This window comes from Equus asinus, chromosome 25 (assembly GCF_041296235.1).
Source record: "Equus asinus isolate D_3611 breed Donkey chromosome 25, EquAss-T2T_v2, whole genome shotgun sequence".
Classification (NCBI taxonomy): domain Eukaryota; kingdom Metazoa; phylum Chordata; class Mammalia; order Perissodactyla; family Equidae; genus Equus; species Equus asinus.
This window is the reverse complement of record NC_091814.1, coordinates 27,809,089-27,837,038: the sequence shown is the minus strand read 5'-3', so window position 1 is coordinate 27,837,038 and position 27,950 is coordinate 27,809,089. Positions and strand designations below refer to the sequence as shown.

General features: G+C 39.8%; 1 protein-coding gene across 1 annotated transcript in view; it reads right to left on the bottom strand.

Annotated features, from left to right (window-relative positions):
• Positions 1-2,246: 2,246 nt before the first annotated feature.
• Positions 2,247-27,950, bottom strand: part of RGS5 (regulator of G protein signaling 5) — a 52,100-nt gene continuing 26,396 nt past the window's right edge. Inside the window, exons 3-5 of the mRNA XM_014841170.3 lie at positions 21,583-21,644; positions 11,123-11,289; positions 2,247-7,206 (exon numbers count right to left, since the gene is read on the bottom strand). Of these exons, the coding sequence (XP_014696656.1) occupies positions 7,045-7,206; positions 11,123-11,289; positions 21,583-21,644 (391 nt within the window). The 3' untranslated portion in view covers positions 2,247-7,044. The remainder of the gene's footprint in view (positions 7,207-11,122; positions 11,290-21,582; positions 21,645-27,950) is intronic.

Sequence of the window (27,950 nt, the reverse complement as noted above, 5' to 3'; positions counted from 1 at the left end):
CTCAGAATGGCAGAGTGGATTTTTGTGTGTGGTGACTGCTACCCGACTGATCACTCAGGACAATTCGGCCGATCTAATTGGCCAGCAAGTGGATGCCCCTTTGCTCTCAGGGCTTCAAGTGTTTGTGTCCCCGGGCTGCTGACATCTCTCTCTGCTGAGAAGAATCTTTGCAGAAAGAGGAAGACTAAACTTTCGCCCTGAGCATTTGAGAGCATTTGTAATGTCTATTCCAGCTCCAACATTTTCTGAATCTGGATTTTTCCCTTATTACCTCCCTGCTCGTTATCAGTAGCATTGCTAGAGCAACTCAGGTAGATATAGAAGTTATGGCTTGAGTTGTTAAATTAAAAAGCAGTCACAATACATGTTCTGTTAGAGGAAATCAGAGGACATCAATCTCCATCCATCCTTAGTCATTAAACCCTCTGGGCTCCAATTCCTCCTTAAGTGTCTTTTAGGGTTTCCAAGAATTCTGCTTGAAAGCACAGTGGTGTCGGGCATTCAGCAGCACAATCTGAGGCAGGTGTCTATATCTCACACGTCACAGACAGCTTCAGCAGCAGTCACAAGGCACCACTTCTTCAAGACACAGCTAAGACTTTCATTGTCACCTGTGGGCTGCATACCCACCCTTGTCTGCCTGCCTCAAACTCAGCATTCTCCCAGGCCTGGAATAGGCCTGGCTGCCAAAGAATGAGCAAAGATTTTCTCCTATTAAGCTTTTCTTGCTAATAAAATTTCAATCCCCCCCTTTTTTTTTTTTGGTGAGGAAGATTGGCTCTGAGCTAACATCTGTGCCAATCCTCCTCTATTTTATATGTGGGATGCAGCCACAGTGTGGTTTGATGAGCCACACCCTGGATCCAAACCTATGAACCCTGGGCCGTGGAAGCAGAGTGTGCAAAATTAACCACTGTGCCACTGGGCCAGTCTTCCATCCACATTTTTTATTGTTCTAACAAGTTAAAACATTGAGAAGGTAGGATTTGACTGAAAAGTGGAAAAATATGGAAAGTGGACCAGAGATTTGCCAGATGAGACTAATTCAAATGCAGAATGCACTGAAGCACCGGGAAGCCATCCCAAGTGTTGAGGTATTTGGAAAGTTGTTTGTGAGCAAAATAATTTTCAAGACACTGCTGATTTAGAAAATGTAAAATTAGCAAAGTATGCTTTAGGGATTGTGTACCTTGGACAGCTTGGTTTACATCACTGACAGGGACTAGAATGGGTTCCCACTTGGGCAGTGTTTCATTTAGCCCATTTTACTCAAGTTAGAGCCAATAACCCTAATGTTTTGAGGGATCACATGTGGTTCCTTCGGTCTGGTGGAACACACAGATGTCTAAGAGGTGGTCAATCTGACCTCTAACCTCTGTTCTGCCACCGATTCACATAGTGACCTTGAGAATATCACTTCTTTTTTGTGGTGGAGACGAAAGTGTCACTGATCTTTGCTTTAATAATACTTCTTGGTACGAACTCTCTGAAACTCATCCAAAATAATTAAAATAAATAGAATAGGTGATATTGAAATGACTCAGGGGTATTGCATCTACTTTAAATATAGCTAGGCCTTATGGGAACTGGGAATGAGAACTAAGACGCCGTTGGAAACCAAGACAGATACTCTCCTCAATCTCTCAATCTCTCCCTCCCACTCTCTCTCTCTCTCTCTTTTCACCTTCCTTCCTCTATCTCTCTGGTCATATGGATTCTCATCATTGTTTTTCCCTGTAAATACGCTCCTGTTTATGCTTCTTTCTGCACACAAGCTTTCCCTTTTGCCCACTCCCAATCCCACTAGTTGTATGATCTTAGCCCATTACCTAAACCATCTGAGCACCAAATCCAAGGTCATAGACTTGGATTGCTTGCAGCAGCACCTGGATTTCAGATCTTTCCCCAGTGGGGGAGGAGCAGGGGATGACTATACTCACTAGATATTGCAGAATCCAAATGATATAATCCGCTCAGTTGGTTCTAACAGTGGACAGCTGGGTCAATAAGCTGTTGCTGCCTGAATCCAAGGGAAAGTGGTCAACAGAGTGTATGAAAATGGGGCACTTTCTGAGTTTTGCATGTCAAGCTGTTATTACAGTTGATGCTTATTAGGATAGGAATTGTCCCCATTGATCAAGGGTTCACTGGGTTTAAGGAGCATAATGAACAAATAAGCTGATCTTAAGGAAGAGTTTCATATAAAGAATGTTCAGGAGTCAAGAAGGACTCATATGAGGCTGTCATATAGATATATATTTAATATAATATATGTGATCGTGGTTACAGATACATAGTGCTTTATTTATCGAGAAGTATGAGTCACATAGTACACAACATATTGGATACAAAATCAGAAGATAAACACAATTGTTCATAAATGAAAAACTTGGGATAAATGCTGACAAGTGGATTTCCAAATCTTTCATTTCTGCTCCTTTCTCTGGGCTGAGTCTCCTGAAGATGAATTGTGAGTTGCAGCATCTAAAAAAATTTTAGTTCCCCCAAATCCTGACACTGTCTCACACAAAAAGAACTTTTGCCAAAGTTTCTCCAGGTTACTTCTCTCCACTGGTAAATGTCTCAGCATTTCCCATTGTTTTGTCTATGCCTTCGCCTATACATTTTCCTAGATAGGAAGCTAAATGCTTTTGATGTATTCATATTACATATTTGTGGTTAGACTCAACTACTTTAAATGTTTCCTGTTGAAGAGGGAGAAGAGGAAGAGAGACGTGGGGTGAGGTGGGGAGGGAAAATATCTCAGGTTAGAAAACAAGTAAGTTGCAAGAGGCTTATTAAACTAGATATGAGTGTTCAGAGTTTGATTTGTAGCTTCTCTACTAAAAACTAAGATGATGATTATTAAACTGCGAGGTGAGGATAATATTCAAAGATTTTTTTTGCCGTTCACTTTCTGCTATGAGTTTCCATTCAAAGCTACTATATATGTCTCTTCAGTTGGAAGAGTTGATCTTTTGTGATTCAGGATGGTTAGCTGATGCTGGGGAAAGCCTTTCTTTAGATATCTATTGCTCTGGTCTGCCACATAACCTGTTTGGGAGAAAGTATGTTTAACTCAAGTGGCAATTGCTAACTTGTTAACTAGAAAGCCTTGTCCCCAGCAAGTTTTAAATACATACTGCCTGATAGAATGGAGAGACTAGAAAACCAGAGAGGTCTAATAACAATTCAGTCAGGATAGACCGAGATTCATCAAGATCTCACGTCCAGAACCTGCATAGAGTTGCCTGGCCCTTGGGTTTGGACACTTGGATGTTAGAAACTGAATTCTCTGTGCTCTGATTTCTGCCACATGCGAGCCAAATGAGGAAGGTATATCCTCGCTGTTTGCCCTTTTATCTAATCAAGACTCTCTAGGATGTTAAAATGAAGTTTCGATCTTAGCTGCCTGTGAGTCAAGAAATACCTTCCTGCAAATCTTGCTGGAGACAGCAAGAAGCAATTTGATTTCAATCAAGTGGAGCTGCTCTGAAATGTTTCCCAGAGAATAGATTCACTTCATAGGGCTGGCCACTTACTCCTTTACCACTCCCCTTCTCCTTTCTTCCCACGACCCTTTCTCTCCCAAACCTGCTAAGTTTCCAGGAGATAGGGAAAATGGCCAGCTAGAGGAAATGATTTCAGGGGTAAAAAATCATTTTCCTGAAATATAAACAGGCTTTTAAGTGATTCTCAAATTATCAAATTTGCGATGGGACAGATGATTTGACAAAACCCTGGCAGGGAATGCTGATTAGTTTATCAGTTGATTTGCTAATGGTCAAGTTTTTATTGAAACTTCTGGATATCTATTATTCTTTTGGAAATAATTAATAACTCCATCCTATTGAAACGGAGTGTATACAAAGAACACATCAAGCAAGCAAAATCCATGGCTTTGTAGAGGACAAAAATAAAAAATTTCTCCCAGTTCTGGGAAAAAGAAAATGTGTGTGTGTGTGCATGTGCACACGTGTGTAGGGGTTGTTCCCATGAACAAGCACTGCTTTAGCAGATGAGCATGGAACACAGTCTCCTAATTTACTCTAGAGTCGATTGTCTGTCTCTGTTTTCCAGTCCAGTTTAGATCCTAATCTGACGCCAACCCCAAACCATATCAAACCCAGGGAGAAAAACTTCGGTTATGGGCCATCACCTGGCCTAATCTTAGGTTTCTCTCAAGAATAAGAAGCATATACTCCATTCCCATTGACCGCAATTTGGTTCCACCACCTCTCTACGTCCCAGATCCACTTACAACTGTAGTTACATTTTCACGGGGGAGGAAAATGCAAACGCCACAGGGCTCTTGCATTGTTTCCTACTATCCCAGGCGATTTACTCAAGGGAAAGTGGGGAAGAAGAGGAGGAGGCAGAGGGACTGAAAAATAGATGTTACACAGTTTTTCCTGGAAAGATCATCCTGGTTTTTCTAATTTCCGAGAATTAAAAAATGTATTTTCTTTCTGCTACCATGGAAACTTCTAGTAACACAATTGGTTTTTTTTTTTTTTTTTCCTTTTCTCAGTTTAAAAACACTTTCAAAATCACTCAGAGAAATTTTCTGGGGTAACTTTGATATGTTTGCTTTCTCATTTTGGGCTGTGATATTTGTATTCCTTTTAATTTTATTACTTTATATGTTAGAGGAGTCTCTAATGTATGTGTGTATTGCTTTAAATTTAGAACCATACATACATATACATATTACATGTTACCATTTTACTGGAAGGCATTCATTCTTGTGGCCTTTGCAGCACTGCCCTTGGGGTACTTTTCTTGCCCGCTACTTCCTGGGTCCAGTTTATGAAAAGGTGAAGCCCCTTCTTATCTTCCACTGACAAGCCTACCCGCTTACACAGGGTGAGTGAGCAGTCAATTTGTGAGTATAGTCAATCTGAATCTTTGTCACATCAACCATCTGAATGAGTTCTGAAATATCTAGTGAATTCTTTGGGAATTTTCAAACATTTGTCTATTTCAAATAATATGAATATAATTTGAATTTTTAATTACATCAAAATTCTTCTTAAGAATGCTTTGGCATTCAAGAAAAAAATAACTCACCTAGATTCTTGCATTCTTAAATTTTCTACCTGCGTTAGAAAGTAAAGAACTGGCAATTTTATACTGATTGAGGCAGCATAGAGAGATGTTGAGGAAGGTGGTACCAGGAATTTTTGATCTGTGTTGCTTGTCACTCTTACGCAAATGGACATGGTGAAAACTTCTTCATGATCACAGTGTTGATCTGGCCTAGCTGCTGACTACCTCATGACGGAGTTTCTTTGAAGTGAGCAATATTGACAAATATGGATGAACTCAAACCGCGCTAGGAAGTGTTGGCAGTAGACCCAGTCACTCCAACCCATTTTCAGAATGTGAAGTGGCAAGAATTCAGGAAGGGCATGTTATTAATTTGAAATAACAAAAATAGGGAACACCCAACAAACACAGTCAGTGCTTACGCGAAGAATACAGTAATATCGTTGCTTCACTTTCAGTATTCTGAGGAAATAACTGAATAAATGGGTTACAAACATGTGGAACTAGGAGTGTGTGAATGAAAAAGAGAAACAAAAGGAGGAAATACAAGACTAAACAATGTAACCTTCTACTTAAACATTTCAGAATTTTATTAATCCTTTAAAAAATACCTTCTCCTTTTTTTAATTAACTCAGTATCCTCGTCCCAGTTACCCTCATACATCATTTAGTTTGGTTCTCTTTATTACTAGATTATGATAAGAAAAAAGTTCTAGCAAGACTTACAAAAATGAAATACAGAATTCGAAGTTTAAACCTACTAAAAATACCATGGCCTATCAGCTAGCTGTGTGTGAGGCATGTTAGGGCCCACATGTGCACTTTGATGGTAAGTAGAATTCATTAACACAGGGAACAAAATAGGGAGGGAAGATGGGGGGTAGATAAAAGGTCATGTTATTTTGCAAAATGCAGGGTACTTTAAAACTCTGTCTCACTGAGAAGGCCTCTACATGTAGTCAAATTAGTTTTTCCAAGATAATTTGGTATTTTGAAGGTAAATCATCATTTACTAAACAAAGAGATGACATGATAAGGTAATTAACCATTTTAGGCTTGACAGAATTTTCCCATTTCAGTGTACAGACCTCTTGATGTTGAGGTGAGAGACCACTGCAATGGACAGCAACCATTTTATTTTACATGACTGGTGTTAAAAATTTTGGAATTTTATACTTACAAGCATTTAAAATAATCTGAAAATTGAAACTTTGGGCCTATATACTAGAGGCATAGATACATTTAGAAAATAGTTCATTGTCAATCTTAGGTCATTGATTTAATAAAGAATTTGGTAACTTTATGGAGAAGATATGAGGGAGGTATAAGGAAAAAATCAATATGGATTGTGTTCAGATTGATTTTGTATAAACACATCATGTTCATGGTTGTATCTCTTGTTTATAATTTCCACCTAACACAAAGATGCTCTAAGGGGAAGATCAATATTTTAAATAAGGTATTTGCTGAAAAAATCAAATAGTGGCTTCATAAAATTCTCACCACCTTTTACTAACCAAGCTCAGAAATAGTTAGAGGCGTGATCCTTCTGGATCAGAATTAAAACAACAAACGAGATCAGTAAGTCTCACTTAAAATTGGTCTTTCCACATCCATATTCTTTTTCAGACCAATTTAGACGGCGATCCGTTACCTAAACCAAGTGGACTCAGGTTCAATGACTTCATATTCTTATCTTATACTTCCCTGACTTCGGCAGAATTTTTCCGTGATTCTGATTGCATTTCACAACCACACACTGGGTAGAGCTTAACTGAGAATGGGGCAGGAAGAAGAAACTGGGAAAGGAAGGCATTCAGACAATAAACATCGAAAACAACGTGGGCCAAAAGAATAAGCAACACTCCCTAGGATTTTCCCGTTTCGGTTATCTTTGAGCAAAGCTGCTATGGGAAGACATGTAGGTTGCTGGAAAGTGCAGGGTTATTATGGAAGAATAACTCACAAGGTGATTCTCATAGCCAGACTAAATTGCTACTTGATTAACTCTTGATAAAACTCAGAGCGCACAAAGCGAGGCAGTGAATCCTTTTCCATCAGGGCATGGATTCTTTTCTGAGCCACATCAAAGCTGCTCGGGGAAGGTTCCACCAGGTTCTTCATTGTGATGTCCTTCGTGAAGTGATCAATATTCACCTGTGGGCCAGGAAACAGGGTCATGAGTCAGCCCAGGTTGCAGGATTTGATGAGAGTTGGGAAGGCAAGTGGAATTTCTCATCACAAAACACACTAGGGGAAGAGAGTCATAAAAGCGAGAAATACCATTTCTATTTTATAGGCAATGAGGTAAGGTAACTGGTGTTCCAATAAATGCATGACTCAGATTAAGCAGAAATGTTAAGTGATTTGCCCCAGCTCATAAGTGGTAGAGAGAAGATTCAAAAGCCCAGCAATGTGACTTTTAACCAGGAGACTGCAGTGTTGGAAGGCGTCATAGCTTCCTGTCCTGAGGCCAGTGCTGCTACACTGCACAACTCCTGGGGACACCATTTGCCTTAGGGGCCATGGGAATGGTTCCCTGGAGTTGGGCAGCGTACAGCCTGCATGGGCTTGCCTGAGTATGATTTGAGAGGAATCATCGTACATCGCGTTGTACGCTTTAATGACTCTTAAGCCATCTGAGTGTAAAAGAGAAAGAAACAGAATCCAAATCAGCCAATGGTTCTGAACCAGAACATTAGAAAATGTTTCAGGTTTCTCCTGGGCTGCTAGAGATCCTTGATACTGAGGAAAGCTATTTGGGCTCAGAGAATTATGGAGTGGCTGTAGGCCAGAGTCAGAGACAGAGGTATGACAGGGGAGACCAGGCCAGAACAGAGAGGAGTGGGCTGTGTGTGAAGGTCCAGGATGAAGTGAGTTGAGCCTATAGTGAGATTCTGCATAGGCGAGAGGGGCCGACGTGCTTTACACAGGCATGGTAGGAGACATGCAGTCAGCACCGGGAGCAGCCTCAGAGGTGATGTAGTCCAAGGCCAGCCTTTCTATGTGAAGACCCCGAGGCCGGAAGGGGTCACGTTACATGCCCACAAGCAGCTAGTGAGGGACAGAGTTGAGGCCATAAAGTATACTTCTCTGTTCTCAGTCTATTGTTCTTCCCGCCACCCAAAAGCAACGCTTCTTTCTTCTCTGATACTAAATGTGTACCAAGCGAGGCAGGGAGTCTTACTCAAAATGGTTGAATTTGTAAAAATTATGAAACTATCTCCTAACCCCATTTCTTTAAAGAAGTGGTGCATTTAAAACTCTCTAACAGGGGCCAGCCCGGTGGCACAGCGGTTAAGTTCGCACGTTCCGCTTTGGTGGCCTTGGGGTTTGCCAGTTCGGATCCCGGAAGCGGACATGGCACTGCTTGGCAAGCCATCCTGTGGTAGGCGTCCCACATATAAAGTAGAGGAAGATGGGCACAGATGTTAGCTCAGGGCTAATCTTCCTCAAAAAAAACCACAAAAAAACTCTCTAACACGTGTATCCACCTGCTAATAATAGCTATTTAGCTTATTATTTTTATCTGCATAAGGCTCCTCCAATGAATCATTCTGATACACATTCATTTGTATCCTGAGCCAGGAAAATATTATTTCATTAATTTCAAATATGGTCAAATGACCATTTGCAATGTACCAATTATCTACTTATTCAACTATATATGGCTGTTTCTCTTTCTTTAAATCTTAGTTCCGATTCTTATGACTGTATCTCTCTGTCAGTTCCTGATGTTAGAGAGCTGAGGTGAATATTCAGAGAAAGAAAATTTAGATTACTATTTGCCTGGGTAAATTTTCATATAGGTCAATCAGCTACTCATCGAAATGAAATAGTAAATTTTTAGGTTAAAATACAAGATTTGGGGAATTTTTAAAGTAATAATAGCTACAATTTATTAAACATACTCGAGGTACAGACACATACATGTGAGATGCTTACAGTTAAGGGAACCGAGGATTAGAGAGCGTTAGTTAGAGACTTGCCCAAAGTCACAAATCTAGGAAGGTCTGGAGTTGGGATGTCTGCATCCATCACCTCCCAAATATTTACTGAGTGCTTATTATGTGCCAGGAGCAGCATTTACATCTTCTCTGATGCCCAGCTCAGAGAATGGAGGCCAAGATTATTTTAATAGAGCCCATAGGTCCTTATAATTGGGGGCCACCATTTGTTTGTTCTAGTAACTCACCCAAGGGTTTTATTTATTTTGAAACTCCATTTTTTTTTTTTAGGAAGATTAGCCCTGAGCTAACTACTGCCAATCTTCCTCTTTTTGCTGAGGAAGACTGGCCCTGAGCTAACATCCATGCCTATCTTCCTCTATTTTGTACGTGGGACGCCTACCACAGCATGACTTTTGCCAAGCGTTGCTGTGTCCGCACCTGGGATCCAAACCGGCGAACCCCAGGCTGCCAAGAAGCCGAATGTGTGAACTTAACTGCTGCATCACCAGGCTGGCCCCTGAAACTCCATTTTTAATGTCTCATATTTTCATGATAAGCACTAATGTTTTAATAAAGAACCTTGAGAACAATGTTTTCCTAAAGCTCAAAGCAACTAGCGATAGTCTGGATGAAATATCTGTTTACAGATATTTCAACAAATCCTACAATTCTGTGAAGAAGAATAAAGTTGTTAGGAAGGGAGGTTGGAATTGGGGAATCCAGCTCAAGTTGGGAAATGTATGACAAATTTAACACTAACTTAATCTCCTTGATAACATCGTAAATAGAGATTCCATGCTAACAGATGAAGGATAGCCCAGCACAAAAGTCATCAGAAGTAGGGAAAGCTAACATATGGGCATGGGGTGGGAGGCTGAGAAGAACAAGAGATCTGGAGAGCATCCTCAAGTTAATTTCCACAGCAAGACTAATCTCAGTTTCCTTCGAGGAGTCTTTCACTTTCTCCACCTTGACCCACGGTATTCTACGCTGTCAAGCTCCTGACCTCCACCTCCTGTGTCATGCATGGAGCTCACCTGTTGGTATTAAAGTAAATAATTTGTCCATCCACTCAAACATATTTACCCTTTAAAAAAGTTCAGCAATGAGTAATTCCTAACCAAAGGAATAAATTTCAAATGGTGGAACTCCAAGAGTCTAGAGCACCTGTGAAAGAAAGGGATATTGGGGATTTTTCCCTTTCAAATCATCTTAGTAGATTACTGCCTACCTACAGGGCTTGCTCAGATCACCTCTGTACTTGACGCCAAATCTTGATGAAATATTTAATATCCAAATTGGATTAAGGGGTACAATATGAAATTAGGGTGACCGGATCAAAACATGATGAACAGGTCTTCCCAAGGCCTGTGGAATCCTCGATTCCACAGAAAAGGCAATCAATTCAGTTTCATAAAAAGCAAAGGACAGATAAACTGGCCCAAAGCTTCTTTGAAATCAATACACATCTTGTCTTTAGCAGTCGATTAATGGTATATTGTCTTCTGACATCTCTAGCTCTGTTATCTTATAATAATTTGAATTTCATGAGTAGATATGCTGTTGTCGCAACTAGAATGTAAATAAAAGACTTGAGGGAAACAAAAGGATGGAGAGGAATAGAGGAAAAAAAAAGACAGTTCTCAAGAAAAGAAAGGGAAGGGGAGGGGGAGAGAGAAAAGATAAGTGATAGGAATATTCATTAGGCATTAATTAGTTCAGACACTGAGATGTATTTTTTCACATCCACTGTTTAATTCCATCCTCACAACGACCTTGCAAAATAGTCTTCATTATCCCCATTTTCACAGAGAAAGAAACTAAGTTCAGAGAGACTCAATAACTCATCCAAGACCATACAACTAGTATGGTTCCCACGTGAGATGACATGCTCCTGAAGTGAGAGCCATACTGCTGGAAAGTGGTGTCCACAGCATTCAGGTTCACATCTACTTGGCCACACTGTCCTGCCTTGGCACTCAGTGGGTGCTTAGAAAGATGGCCCCCTCCCAAATTGGAGGAGCCTTTGGCTGCAGGCTGTACCACAGATGTAAATCCTTCCTGGGAAGTCGCTGAGCTGACTCTCACTGCCCACACTCACCCACCTCTCCATCAGGACCAACCTCTTTAGGAGCCTCCGTTTGGATGAATTCTTCGTAAATTTTCTTTGCCTTCTCAGCCATCTTGTCAGGGGACTTGATCTTCTTGTAATCCTCACAGGCAATCCAGAACTCAAGGTTTTCCTCACTGAATTCTGATTTCAGGAAACTTTTGAAGCTGGCAAGTCCATCTAGCAGGAAAAAGGTCAGTGAGAAGATAAATTTATTTATTTGTGTGTTTTATCTCTCTCTCTCTCTCTCTCTCTCTCTCTCTCTATCTATCTATCTAATAGTATATCCTGCTGTATAGGCTAAGCTTATTTACTATATATTTCTGTCACATATAAAAGAACTTTTTGAAGGTTAACTTATTTACTCCTATGACAACCCTAAGAAGCAGGTGCTGTCGATATCCTATTTTACAAATGTGGTCAGAGGGTCAAGTAATTTCCCTAGCTAACCAGCTGGTAGGTGGCAGAATTGGGATTCAATTCCAGGCAGTCCATATCTGAGTGATGAAGGTTTACCTGTATATGGCATCAAAGAATACTATGAACACTAATGCCATTCTGGATACCTATCAATTACCAATGAGAAAAAACACATTGAAAAAGAGGAATAAAGGAAAAATCATTCTATATCATCAATTTTTTCCTCCTTTTTAAAGCTGAATATATACATACTTTTAAAGCCAAAATTCTCACAAGTATGTATCTATAGAGAGAGAATCCATGTCTATTTAGTACCTGAAGAAAGTGGACTTCTAAAGGAAGCGGAGAGAGAGAAGAATTCTAGTTTTCCACAGCCTGTATCACAATTATTGGCCAATCCTCAGTAATTCCCAGCATGTCACTTTGCCTCCCAGGGGAGAAGACAGGACTGACTGTCACCAGTACGTCAGGGTCCAGTTTTCCTCTAACTTGCCCCCTATCAGGAGACATTTCTACAATCCATTAGTTCTGTTTAGGAAACATATTCACGTTCTGAATTCATTTCCTTTGACCTAATTTCAATCTATTTCCCTTTCTCTTGAATATTTGTCCTTACTCCTTTTTAGAGAGTCTAAATTTTCATTCATTAGTCCTTGCCTAACACATGGATTTCATACAACATGCACAAAATGCGTGTGATGTTTAAACCAGAGATATATTGTTGTCATTTCGGCAATTTCCCTTCTATACATTTTTATTGTCTTCATGCCCTTCACAGTCCCCTACAGACACATTCAATTCCAAACAAACAGAAAGGCTAGTGATAATTAACTTGGATTAAGGTCACCAGTGATTTCTGGATCCAAACAAGACAATTTGTACTTTAATCCCCTCTCCTTCCTCTTACCCTAAAAACATTTTTTATTGATCAACACCTAAAAATATATCTGGGTACAATGGTAGGTATGATAGGTATGATAAACAATTTTTTCTAGAAACCTAGCTAGAAGAATTACTTTAAAACCATTTGATAACATGTACCTGGATAAAATCAGGGATATTTTCTCTCTCCCCCTGCCCATATTTCGAGCACTATTTATTATGATTTAGTGACACAGGAGCCAACATATATGCTGAAAGGAGAACCAGGCCCTGGATCTCTCTCTGTCGTGGTTAAAGTTTTCATTGTTTCTTAAACAAAAGTAGTCTCTGTCAAAACGGAAAAATTCCCAGGCACTTTCTAGCTGCCAGGAAATGACAGCAGGAGTGAAGTCTTATGAGCTCCTACACAACTGGGTCTAAGATTGTGGAGGAAATAATAATTTCACAGAATAAGTCTGTGACCAATTTGTTCTCATTAGCCCCAAGTCCCCACAACATATCAGGCACTCTGAATCACCATTCCAGATCTTTGTAAAAGATAGAGATATAATCCCAGTCCGCCCAAACACTATTATTTATGACCTGAGGACACATGCCAGGATTCCACAACAGTGTGAACATTTACCATCTATCCAGGGAAGGAGGTTGGAAAATAACTTTCCAGCGCAGTGAGTCCATTTCCTGGGTAATGGTTTCATCATTCTCAGTGAATTCCACAATATTATTTCAAGGCTTTTTGTCAATATACAGACTTTAAACCGAGACTCACAAAATGGCTTTACACTCTATTGGTCTGGGAGATGTTTAAAGCTATTCTTTCTCACATCTGGCTTTTGAGGACTCTCTGGAGAGTCCCTTATTAGGACCTTCTAAAGCTACTTTCTAAGTACTTTTTCCTCTTTAACCTCTGGTTTCCTACTGGTCCATTCCTCAGATACTTTCCTGTTGAATTCCCATTACCCCTGAGGAAGTCCTCTTGTGTCACAGTCAAATAGACTCCAGGCCAAATGTGTCTATAATGCAAAGAACACAGCTGTCTTCTTTGCCCGACCCCATTCCCCTGCCCGCTCCACACTGTAGTAGAGCCCCCAGCACACATCCCTGATAAACTACCACGTACTTCCCTGCTGAGCCTGCACAGAGCCTCAGGACATCTCTCAACACACCTCTTCAGGCATCCCCTACCTAGGAAGCAAATGAAACCCACCTGATCCTCTGGTCTGGTGGAAATACTCTGGGTTGTGACCCACATTATAATTCCAGAACTGACCCTAATGTGTGTTGTTGTGTGATATTACTTTTTTTTTTTTGCTGAGGAAGGTTAGCCCTGAGCTAACATCTGTTCCCAATCTTCCTCTTTTTTTTGCTTGAAGAAGACTAGCCCTGAGCTAACATCTGTGCTAATCTTCCTCCACTTTATATGTGGGTCACTGACACAACATGGCTGACAATCGGTGTAAGTCTGCGCCTGGGATCTGAACCCACGAACCCAGGTCGCTAAAGTGGAATGTGCCGAACTTAACCACTAGACTAGAGGGCCAGCCCCAGTTGTCACTTTTGAAATCCATGTAAAATAGAGTAGCAGCCCTACCAAAGAACGAAACGAATCCACCTATAAAACTATTTTGAAAATAAAAGGAGTATTAGTCAAATCTAAGTCAGATTGGTATAAAGGAAAAATATCAAAAACTAGATTAGCACAAATCTCTTCTCCTAGGGGAAAAATAGTGAAATGTTTTGATAGTTGAGAAGCACCATTACATAGCTTACTGGTTCAAAGCATGGGCTCTAGAGTTGAGATTGCCTGCTGGTGGATCCTGGCACACTACATTACTGCAGTAACTTGGACCTGTTATCTAACCTCTCTGAGCCTCAGTTACCTCATCTGTTAAATGGAGATAATAATGGAACCTAGTCAATAGAGTTGTAAGGATTAAATAATTCATGCAAAGCTCTTACATGGCATTGAACATAATGATAGCTCAATAAATGTCTAGCTTTCATCATTACTATTCATACCCAATTTAAAATTAATCTTTATCGTCATTCAAAACCCAACTCAAATGTTGCCTCCTAAGCCTCCTAATCAAGGTAGTCTTTAACCACTACCCTCCACTAGCTCCACTTTATCATCATGAGAAGAGATTACTTTTGTTCTTCTGTTGGAGGTTTTTGCTTATATGGCTATCTTTTCCAGAAGGCTGTTAATTGTTTGGGTTCAAGGGTTGAGTTTCACTTATCTTTGCCACTCTTTCTCATCCCACCTCCTAGTCTAAATCTTTGTGTCTAACATTTAATAGAGGTTTGCACTAAACTAAATAAGACCCATTTAGGGAAGTATTTTCTCCCAAGTCACAGAACTGAAGAACACAAACTTTAAAGGAAAATTAATTTACTGATTTTGCTATTGTTATACTATTTTATTTCATGGACAGGTTTCCTAACCTCTCTGTGTCTCAGTTTCCTTTGCTGAAAAGTAGAGATCATTATTGTACCTAAGTTCTAAAATTATTGCAATCATTAAATCAACTAATGTATGCAAAGTGCTTAGGACAGTGCCTGGCACATGGTAAATAATAAATGTGAGCTATTGCTTTTATTATTATAATTATTGCTTTAAAGGAACTTGTGGCTGCCAGTGAGTAAGATGATGATAAAGATGAGCTGGAAAGGAAAAGGGAGAATATTGAAAACCAAAGAGACTGGGGAAAGACTAAAAGCTATTCTTCTGAGAACAGGACAAAACAGGGATGCTCACTCTCACCACTGTTATTAAATACAGTACTGGAAGTTTTAGCCAGAGCAATTAGGCAAGAAAAAGAAATAAAAGGGATCCAAATAGGAAAGGAAGGAGTAAAACTATTACTATTTGTGGATGACGTGATTCTGTATATAAAGAACCCTAAAGAATCCACCAAAAACTATTAGAAATAATCAGTGAATACAATAAAGTTGCAGGGTACAAAATCAGAATAAAAAATCAGCTGCATTTCCATACACTAACAACAAACTAACAGAAAGAGAAATCGAAGAATACAATCCCATTTACAATTGCAAGAGAAAGAATGAAATACCTAGGAATGAATTTAACCAAGGAGGTGAAAGACCTATACATTGAAAACTGTAAGACAGTATTGAAAGAAATCGAAGAAGACATAAACAAATGGAAAGATATCCCATGCCCATGGATTGGAAGAATAAACATAGTTAAAATGTCCATATTTCCTAAAGCAATCTACAGATTCAATGCAATCCAAATCAGAATCTCAATGACATTCTTCATGGAAATAGGGCAAAGAATCATAAAATTTATATGGAATGACAAATGACCCTCAATAGCCAAAGTAATCCTGAGAAAAAAGAACAAAGCTGGAGGTATCACAACCCCTGACTTTAAAACATACTACAAAGCCATAGTAACCAAACAGCATAGGGGCCAGCCCCATGGTCGAGTGGTTAACGTTCCGTGCACTCCTCTTCAGTGGCCCAAGATCACAGGTTCAGATCCTGGGTGTGGACCTACTCCACTCATCAGCCATGCTGTGGAGGCGTCCCACCTACAAAGTGGAAGAAGATTCACACAGATGTTAGCCCAAGGGGAATCTTCCTTACCAAAAAACAAAACAAACAAACAAAAAAACAAAACAGCATGGTTCTGGCAGAAAAACAGATACACAGATCAATAGAACAGAACTGAAAGCCCAGAAGTAAACCCATACATCTATGGACAGCTAATCTTTGACAAAGGAGCCAAGAGCATACAATGGAGAAAGGAAAGTCCCTTTAATAAATGGTGTTGGGAAAACTGGGTGGCCACATGCAAAAGAATGAAAGTAGACCATTATCTTACACCATACACAAAAATTAATTCATAATGGATTAAAGACTTGAATGTAAGACCTGAATCCGTAAAACTCTTAGAAGAAAATATAGGCAGTACGCTCCTTGACATCAGTCTTAGCACTATCTTTTTGAATACCATATCTGCTCGGGCAAGGGAAACAAAAGGAAAAATAAACAAATGGGATTACATCAGACTAAAAACCTCCTGCAAGGCAAAGGAAACCATCAACAAAACGAAAAGACAATGCACCAACTGGGAGAAAATGTTTGCAAATCAAATAACCGACAAGGGGTTAATTTCCAAAATATAGAAATAACTCATACAACTCAACTCAACAACAGTAACAAAAACAACCTGATCAAAAAATGCTCAGAGGATATGAACAGACATTTTTCCAAAGGAGATATACAGATGGCCAACAGGCACATGAAAAAATCTTCAACATCAGTAATTATTAGGGAAATGCAAATCAAAACTACAACGAGGGACTGGCTCGATGGCATAGTGGTTAAGTTCACACGCTCTGCTTCAGCGGCCTGGGGTGGGCAAGTTTGGATCCTGGGTGTGGACCTAGCACCACTTGTCAAGCCACCCTGTGGTGACATCTCACATAATATAGAGGAAGATTGGCACAGATGTTAGCTCAAGGACAATCTTCCTCAAGCAAAAAGAGGAAGATTGGCAACAGATGTTAGCTCAGGGACAATCTTCCTCATGCACACAAAGAACTACAATGAGATATCACTTCATACCCTTCAGATACAAGAAACAAGTGTTTGAGAGGACGTGGAGAAAAGGGAACCCTCATACACTGCCAGTGGGAATGCAAACTGGTGCAGCCACCACGGAAAACAGTATGGAGATTTCTGAAAAAATTAAAAATAGAAATACCATATGGTCCAGCTATCTCACTACTAGGTGTTTATCCAAAGAACATGAAATCAACAATTCAAAAAGATAAATGCACCCCTATGTTCATCACGGCATTATTCACAATAACCAAGATGTGGAAGCAACCCAAGTGCCCATAGACTGGTGAATGGATAAAGATGTGGTATACATATATATATGTATATATAATGGAATACTATTCATCCATAAAAAAAGACAAAATTGTGCCATTGGCAACAACATGGAGTGACCTTGAGAGTATTATGCTGAGCAAAATAAGTCAGACAGAGAAAGACAAATACCATATGATTCCACTCATATGTGGAGGATAAGCAAACATATGGGTAAGGAGAATGGATTAGTGGTTACCAGAGGGGAAGGAGGTGAGGGGATGGTGAAAGGGGTACAGGGGCACATACGTATGGTGACAGATGAAAACTGGACTATTGGTGTTGAGCACGATGCAGTCTACACAGGAACTGAAATATAGAGATCTACACCTGAAATTTACACAATGTTGCAAGTCAATATGACCCCCATAAAATAAAATAAAGAGGGAGAGAAGCAGGAGGAGAATGCAAAGACAGAAACAAAAAAAGGAGCCCAGATCCAGGCTATTCTATTCCCCATGGAAGAATCCAAAACTCAAGAGTGTCTCAAGGAAATATTCTAACCTTTTGGAGCACCGAGGGCAAAGAAATCCACATAAAAACTTTACTGCTGCCGGACTGTGTTTCATTCTTTCTCTGCTCTCAAAGACAGTCACATGGAGGAGTTTAATGTCTCTGTCTTATTTAAATTCCCATGTGCAATCTGTTTGTGTTTAAAAAACAACACAGTGGTTATGTGCCCCAAGGACCTACTAAATGAAAACAGTGCCATCTATAGAACTGGACGAAGCATGTAAGAAATTGATATGCTTTCAGAACAGAGTCAAATACACCGGATAATTAAAATGATTCTAAAAAATGAGGAAAGGTGAGAGGAATCTTGTTAGCTAGAAAGGAAAAGATTGAGTAGAGGCTTAATTGTCTTATTTTTTTTAGAGGTTTGGTACCAGCTGATTTCATTTCCTCTCAAGAAAAATTAAGAAAAATGTGGATTTAAGGAAGGCTTGAGGAACTATATCAATTGTGAGAGTCAATATCCTACATTAGCACATAGCCAAATGTTCTTTAAAAATCAACATAGATGCCATTCCTCAAGGCTAAACGGTTTGCTTTATCAAATCAAACATGTGAGAAGGGGGGGCTGGCCCCGTGGCCAAGTGGTTAAGTTCAGCAGCCAGGGGTTTCGCAGGTTCGGATCCTGGGCATGGACATCTCATCAGGCCATGCTGAGGCGGCATCCCACATGCCACAACCAGAAGGGACTCCAACTAGAATGTACAACTACGTGCTGGGGGGCTTTGGGGAGAAGAAGAAGAAGAAAAAAAAAAAGATTGGCAACAGATGTTAGCTCAGGTGCCAGTCTTTAAACAAAACAAAACAAAAAACATGTGAGACGGGACTGTGAAGTTTTAAATGCATATATTTCTCAAATATATCTTTCTCCATTACCTGTTTTGCAACAATCACAGCTCGTGTTAGATATTTCTGATCACAGGCCATTAGTTTTAGCAGATTCAAATAAGAACATCTCATAAGAACTGAGTCGCCAAAGTTTGGCTTAAAGTTTCTCATGATGCGCAATAGTTGATGTTTGGGGGAATAGGTCAAATATCCTTTCTCCAGATTGATGGTGTTGGGGGTAGAATAATTTGGGCATGCCTGTTGTTCCACTAATCCATCTCTAGGAACAGCCAGAGAGAAACAGAGAGCAGAGACAAAGCAGCAAGAGAGAGACACAGAGCAAGAAGGAGAGACACGGAGAGAAGCAGAGACAGAGAGGAGAAATGAAAAGATAAAGAGGAAAAGAGAGACAGTAAGATTAGAGAAATAGAGACAGAGAAAGGGAGGGGCTGTCTTGCTTTACTAATGGCATACCTTCCACAGTACATGGCTCTCCGCTGTTTCTGCGAGATCTCTACACCCATACCAGACAACCTCTTTTTCACTCGAGCTAGTTTGAATGGATAGATACCGTTTTGAGGGAAGAATTTTGACTAGAATAGTGCTTTCCATTTATTGCTTGAGGAAATTAGTTGCCCAAGTCTTGAAAATATTAATTACTTAAGAGGATGATTATGTGGAACTTAAGATTATATATACACACACATATACACAGATACTATATACCCACATATATATGCATATATAATTTTTAAATATTATATATAATTAACTAAATTAAATATTGTGAACATTATATATCTTTACACAAGTCTGGCTTAACTTCTACCCCTATTTTTCTTATCCCAATAGCTCTCTGTCCCCTAAATGCCTGAAACATATGAACTGAACATATGGCCCTAAGGATTAGAGTGACAGAAAAGGATTGTATATGAGCACATAAATATCTATCATTCTCCTTAATGGTTTTGAACACATGGAAATAGTTCTGTTAATTCTCAAGTTTCTAGACAATAGCAATAAATACTTGTACCCGGGTTACTTAGCATTCATAATGTATTAATTTGACTCCAATGGATTGATTGGATTACAATTTTAATTGTAATCTATCAGGTTGCTATTGGCCCCAAAACCACTGTATAACACAATAAATAAGTCAATTGATAGACTTAAATATGTTTCTGTTAGTTGACCTCATGGAGTTTCTGGGTCCAAGAGGCAAAATGAATTCATTCATTCACCCATTAAGTAAATAAACATTTATTGAACATTTTGTTCGTGGGCAGGGTACTCTGATTAGCACAAGAAATAAAAAGAGAATCAAAGATGTATAAGACTGTGAAAGTTCCAAACTAGAGGCTTTGGTGTTCTGCCTCCAAATGTAAGATATTGATTCTATCACAGGTAAGCACAAGCTTAGCCCACCAAAAACATAAAAACTATTCATACACAATTGAACATACGTTCTTTATTATCTACTCTGTGCCTATTAATCATGATAGTCCTGTGAGAAATATTTTTTAAATCTTTATTTTTGCAAAGTATCTAACAAAATTTCATATTCCATTCTTGTGGTGAAGTTGGAGAAATATGAATTGGATATCTTAAACTGAATCATATTTTTACTCATTTATTTTTTTCCCCAAGGAAGATTAGCCCTGAACTAACATCAGCTGCCAATCCTTCTCTTTTTGCTGAGGAAGACTGGCCCAGAGCTAACATCCGTGCCCATCTTCCTCTACTTTATATGTAGGACGCCTACCACAGCATGGCTTGACAAGCGGTGCCACGTCCGCACCAAACCGGTGAACCCCGGGCTGCCGAAGCAGAATGTACACACTTAACTGCTGCGCCACCAGGCATATTTCTGGAATAAACTATTCAATATTTATTTTCCCCATACCATGCACTTCTTGTTGTGAAATTATCCAGACCAAAAAGACTAAGTCCTGACTGTCAATGAATTTATAATTTATCATAGGAGAGAGATGACTATGATCAGAGCACAATATAGCAAGTATTAAGTGGCATAAAAGATGTGCAGACAACGGCTCTGGGAGCTCAGAAGGAGGATAAATCATTCTGGATGGTCAAGAAAGACTAGGCATTTAGTATTTAGATTTGCTTTTATAGGAGCGGGAGAATTTCAACACATAGAGATATGAATACAAAGTATTCCAGCCAAAGTGATTACATGTAGAAATCCTATATGGAGGGGAGAACACTTCAGTTTGACTGAAGACCAGCCATATGGTTATCATGGAGGATCTTAAATATTGGAAATTTGAACTCGATACTGCAGACCTTGGGAATCAGTAAGGATTTTGGATTAGGGGACAGGCAAGTAGTGTTCAGATGTATTGGTATTAGTTTGGAAAGGAGTTCTTGCTGGCACTTTTGTTATGTCTCGAATGAAGACATAAAAGGCATGCTGCCAGAAGGGGAAACCGAGGCTGGGGGAGATCACAACCCATGTCAAGTCACAAAAGCAGTTAAGAGCAATTTGAATTAGGACATACTACCCAACCCATGCCTCATGGTCCAGTGATCTTTACACAGCTATATCTAATCCTTATCAAGCCATTATGAGGCTAAGCTGGCAGCATCTCTATTTTACTGATGAATGTATTAAGACGAACACAGGTCAAGCCACTTGCTCTGGCTCACACTAGTAAGTAGGACAGATGGCAACACAATCTGCAATCATGAGTCCTCAGGAGACCTTATTTTCACATTCTCCCACAGTGCAGTAGAACTTCTTCTCATGAGCTGGATAACCACACTTCCTCGGCACCATTCCCTTGTTGAGACTACTTTGAAAAACTGAAGAAATGTCAACATTGGGGAAGAAGGACATGGGCATCACAGAGACGTGTTTTGTCTCCATCCTTCCCCTGAGCTTTATAAAAGAAAACGTGAACTTACAGTTGTTCTGCAGGACCTTGTCCAGGGAATCACGCCACTGCAGGGCCTCATCCAGGGAGGGTCTAAATCAAGAATCAAGAAAGAAAAAGTTGATGGCCATAAGAAGGGAAATAGCTACCTATTCCAGCAACGACTTGGACCTGCTTTTCTTAGAAATGATACAACCAATGACTCATACTCAGGACAAAGGAGTTGGAGTTTGAGTTGTTTCTCTCTACCAACTGGGTTTGATGAGCTGGGTTTGCTTTCATACATCTATATCACACATCTTCATCTCTTTTGGAAGGATTTCATTCGATCTGTCCCTTTTTAGAAGTAGAGTCTATTTGTCATGAAGCTATGTCTTGATAGTCTTGTATATCCCATGACAGTACTTCCAATAGAGGTCCTTTTTCCAAATGTAACTGTAGGAAATGAGTTGTCCCACTGCAGGGATCAAACTTACATCCTCTGCCTCACCAATACTGTACTTGAGCCACCTGATTTCATCAGCAAGGGGCATTTGATTCCACATCCACATCCCAAGGGCATCACATCAAAGCTGCTGAAAGATGCTATGTATGATGCCATCTTAGGTTGGGAATGTGATCATAGGGAGTCTACATTTTAAAAAATCTGAGTGCATTTTTCCTGCCCAATTAGGATGGGATAATCTTTTTTTTAAGATCTATTCTTTCTGAGAAGTGATTAATACATCATGAATAGGAATGTTGTGCACAAATGCTCCAGATACTGACTCAAAAGGAGTAGGTAATAACCAGCATATAATTTCCCTTTAGGCTGTTTTTATTTTAACATTTATATGTGTAAAAACCCTGCAGTTATTTCACTTTAACCACTAATTTTTCTCTCACAGCAGGATTATATCAAGTCAGGCTGGTGTTGTCTGGGGGAAAAATGTCCTGGGGCTCACCCTGTTCTCACTCTTGCATTAGCAAGTGAGTTCTTCACTGTCAAATCAAAACAGACTAACCAGACATTTATTAGAATATTAAGGCCAATCAAGGTGTTCTTCCTGAATGGGAATTTCTTTAGCTATGAACTTGTTTTGTCTACTGTTCAGACAATCCAGGATAATTCCTGCTTCTGGTTTTTAAAAATTAATATCTTGGGGTTTTAATAGACAATTGCTGCTTCTACTTCTTTTTTTTTTTTTTTAAAGATTTTATTTTTCCTTTTTCTTCCGAAAGCACCCCAGTACATAGTTGTGTATTTTTAGTTGTGGGTCCTTCTAGTTGTGGCATGTGGGATGCCACCTCAGCATGGCCTGATGAGCAGTGCCATGTCCGCGCCCGGGATCCAAACCCTTGAAACCCTGGGCAGCCGACGTGGAGTGTGCAAACTTAACCACTTGGCCACGGGGCCGGCCCCTGCTTCTACTTTTCATTTTGCCATCCAGGCTCGGATTCTGCCTCCCTTTTTTACGTAAGGAGTCCAAGATGGCAGTAGAGTTTTTGGCTAAAGTACTGTGAATAATTCCATCACCTCTCTATGCCTCGTTGCAGAACATGTACAGATTTCAATTCTTAATGATAGGATTTTTCATAAAGTTTTATGTTTTTACTATTTGAAGGTCAAATATGACAAAAATTAGAGTAAGAAACCTGGTGAAATAATCTTAGGTGATTTCTTTTTTCCTGGCTGGAAACATAGGTATCATAGATTAAAAACTAAATACTAATTCCTTGGAAATTTATTTTTAATAAGTGAACTACCTCCCCTCCCCCTTCTTTTTGTCTGGTTAGTATAAAGAAGCAGAGGAAGGAGAAATGACGTGAAGAGGAAGTTACAAGTATGTCCTTATATTTTTCTGCCTCATTTTATTTCTAAACAGAGAAGGATCTGTTTTCTAGGGGTTGATAACTCCTTTTGGCTCTTCTATATTAGCTCATATTCAGAACTTTTCCTTTGTATATATTATTTCATATCTACATCTTTAGCAAAAGGCTTTACCCACCTTAATTTCTTCATTACAGTGGGTGCAATGTTTTGCATGCAATAGACACCAAGTCTCTATTGATAATTGACATAAACAGCAGGACACCAAATTATTTGACAAAAGAAACTGGCTCAGATCAAGGGGAAGACCTGCTTCACTCACTGAGTCTCTCTGATTTTATAAATATTCTCATACAATGAAATCACCTTCCCTCGCCCCTTTTCCCCTGGTTAGTGCAGAGGGACAAAGGAATAAGAAATGACATGAGCAGGTGCACCAAACTTCAGCATGTTACCAGATCCAGTTTGTCCCACATGGTCTCCTTAGAACCAGACTAACGGTCAATAGCAGCAGTACATCACAGCCTAGATTAAATTCCTGAAAAGGACATGTGCAGAGCCTGTGCTGGGGGTTAAATTAGTCCACATTGATTCAAGGACACAGTCAAGCAGGACGCAACCCCCACAGCATGAAGCTCAGTGTTGTGATTGCCAGTCTAGGAGGTAACACAGGTTCATCCTGTCCTGATTCTCAGAATTTGCCGGCCCTCATTAAGTCTGACTTCTTTGGAAACAAGGTAGATGCAGAGCTGAATGACCAGTGAGTATCCTGGTTTGCAGGGTCATAGCTGACTACAGAGGGTGGGCATGGAGTCTCTGTGTGTGGGCATGGGGCAAGGGGGAGGAAGTCAGTTCAAGTGAAATGCAAAATAAACTTTTATGGAGATGATTAATTTTGTGCTTTATAATGCCCAATGTAAATGCCACCTGGTCCAGGAAGTGACCATTTCGGCTGGAAGTGCTCTGACCCTTCTCTGTACTCTTCCCACCTTTGATTGTTGAACATCTTACATGGCAATGATGCTCTCCCTGCCTAAAGGTATAGCCTGTTAGTCATGGAGAACTTTTCCCACCACCCTGTCCTGTGTGCATCCCTTGCAGCATTAATCTACCCCGCAATAAATGCTTGTCAAATTAATAATGGTTCAATTTTCCCAGAGTTAGCCTGGGTTGATGAGAGTCACAAATAACCCAAAACTTTAGAATTCAAAAATTTTAGCCCCATGAACCATTACTACAGCTATTGGCAACTCTGACACTTACTGGTTGTGACCATGGGAAAGTATTTTAAACTCTCTAAGCACCAGTGGTTTTCTTTCTCATTTTTTTCTTAATCTGCATAGTCCCTGGCACATATTTAAACAATCCTCACATACTCTTGCTCTCAACAGGGAAAGTGGGATTCAGATTATTTATTGGCACTTACAGTGCCTTCTCTGCTCTCTCTGCCTTTCCTGCAGTACAGTCTGTTCATGACCAGTCTCAAGTCTATGAACATTATTGAGCCCTTGCCCCATGGCTAACAGTGACCTGATCACCATGGATGGGGATACAGATAAAAACATCTGCCAATTTTTGATGTCTATCTGTCGGCCAAACGTTGTATACACATCTTTAAACCTCACAACAATGCTCACTCTGCAGTTTAGGCCAGAGTATATGTATGAAAACACTTTGTTCCTCACTGTGCACAGGTTAGGTGCTGCTTATACGTGGAGGTCATTCTAGAGTTATAATGTGATAAAAACAACAACAAAATGTAGTTAAAAATTATTAACATAGGGAGCCAGCCCTGATGCTTAGCACTTAAAGTTCGGCACACTCTGCTTTAGCGGCCCGGGTTTGGTTCCCAGGCACTGAACCACACCACTCATCTGTCAGTAGCCATGCTGAGGTGGTGGCTCACACAGCAGAACCAGAAGAACTTACAGCTATACACAACTATGTATTGGGGCTTTGGGGGGGGGGGAAAGGAAGAAAAAAGGAGGAAGATTGGCAATAGATGTTAGCTTAGAGCGAATCTTCCCTTACAAAAAACCAACATACATATATATATTATTGACATAGGGAGAAAAAGGACATCTAGATTATAAAATAAACTATAATATTATCTATATCTGCTCCTGAGAGCTTTGCAATTGATTACACTATAAGCCATGATAAGAGTTGTCACAAACTAAATTTATGTGGTTTACTAATATGTTTAGTGTTTATTATGAGGACCTACAGCAAAGCCTTAGAGAATGCTCACATACAGAGGGTGGCAAAAAGTAGTAGCCCTTAGAGAGAGAGAGAAGACAACAGGAGAATACAAGTTTAGGAGTTAAGGAAGAGAGTTTTAAGGAGGCCAACTGGTGAGTAGAGTCAAATGCTGCCAACAAGTCAGGGATGAGGCCTTAGTGCTGACAGTTTCCCTGAGGTTGGAAGGTTTAAACCCGATAAGAAGGAGTTAAAGAAGATACTGGAAGCAGTGACCTTTCATTTCTAGAGTTATTCAATGAAAGCAAGAGAAAGGGATGGGAGTAGAAGGCCTGAGGAGCTGGGAGAGTGTTTTTTCAGAGTGGAGCAGGGTACTTGTTTCTTCCTGATGGAAGAGGGTCCAGAGGGAAAAAGAGCAATGAAGAATACTAAATGGCAACACACGCTGGCTTTTCAAAGTAGGGATGTACGCAGCCTTTTCCTATTTTTTTCAATGGTTTGATTTTTTTTTTAAGGAGAAGAATAAAAATATATCAAAAAATAGAAATTTTTTTTTTTAGAAAGGATTGCTTTTTTTTTAAAGATGAAAGGGGCTAAAAATACCTTCAGTCCAGAGAAGGTTTATTTTCTTCTCTGAGAGAAGAATGTGAGTAAAAAATACAGAGAAATTTTAAAGTGGGGGGAAGACAGATCGGTCGAGCTCATGCAGACCACTGTTTTTCTGTTAGTTACCAGGCCTGGACATTTGCTAAAAATGAGGAGGTGGAATGGGGTGGGGGATTGGAAGAGGATGGGAAAGCTTTGTAGCCGTCACTGTTAAAAATGCAGTAGAGACACACAAATATTCTCTGGGGATATGAAGGATTTTTTTCCAAAACAATTCAAACTTCTGGAAGAAGAAAGGGGATGAAAACAAGAGAAGGAAATAATCCAATAAATGTCGGCCCCAGGTTTTCTTCCAAAACTGGCTCTCTCTGAATCCCTGTTAAGCCGAATTGTTCAAGTGTTTGTGTGGGATATTAAAGCAGAGAATCAAAGCAGGAAATATAGTACTGTATTTATTTTTTAAAGCTAATTCCAACAGATCAATAACCACCATATTGTTTGCTTCAAAATAGACTTTTTGATCTGATGCTGCTCTAAAACGTGGTTCTTATTTCCACTAGTGCCTGGTGCCTACCAATCCACATTGAATTAGCTTCCCCTTTCTAAAGGCAGAAAACTCAATTATGCCTCACTTCCGGTTTGGGATCACTTTGAAGTAATAAAAGGAAGAGAATGAGGATATCCACTTAAGTTGATGGAAAAAGATTAAAAAAGCATCACCCATCTCTCTAGCTCCTAACCAATCTAGCTATATTAATTTGAAGGTCATTTGGACAAAGAAAAGATTGGCCAATTTATACAAATGTTAAATTTTAAAAGAAATGGAGGTTAAAAGGGATTCCTGTATTTTTACCACACTTCTGTGATCTCCTCAAAACTTTTAGGTAGGAGAGTGAAAGAGTTTGAATACCTTTGGCTTTTCTTCTTCCCACTTTCCTTTCCTGATTTTTACGGGTATCTCTGTTTTAAAGGGAAGACGGAGTGTATTTTGTCTAGGCAATGACAGGCTGTGTAGCTGGTGGAACAATGATAAACCATGTGAATGCCGTGAGCAGTGTGATTAAGTTACAGGAGAGCCAATGCCAATCATGAGCTGGATTTACCACCATAACATCTCGAATCTTTAGGATGATAGTTTCTCTCCATGCCTAAACTGACAGAAGTATGTTGGGCAAGGTAGGGTAAGAGGGAGCGAGGACTACGGAAGTCCAGTCAGGAGTATTAATTTATGGATTGGGGGAAAAAATTACTTGATGTAAATTCAATAGAAATAGCTGGTGAAGTACTCATTCTTCCATCAAGGAAGTCTTCTGCTCCTCTGTTGGACCTTGAAGGGATAATATCTTGGAAAAGAAACTATGAGGCTTAAATTGTCTGCCTTGGTCTTAGCCTCTTCCTGAGGAAAATGTTCTTACTTGTAGCTCCTGCTGAGGAAGCAGCCTTGGATACTTCCTTAGCAGACGAGCATCCAGTGATCACAATTAATTGGATGAGGAGAGAATGGTTACCTGAACCCAGGGCAGCAAGTGAACAGATACCTTTTACCACACTTCCACATGGGTAACTGATGAGGTGTCTGGCGCCATTTTATGAGGTATGATCTGTCTCTCGAACAAGGTCCCAAGGCAGGGCCTTGTCTATTTTTTAAGTATCCTGCCAGTATACAATATTATGCTCCAGACATAGGAGAGTCAAAAAAAAGTGCTTATTTACAAACCAACTCTCTAAGGCTCTTATGATCCTCCATGAGTAATTGAAGGGGGGAGTTCTGCAGATGAGGGATG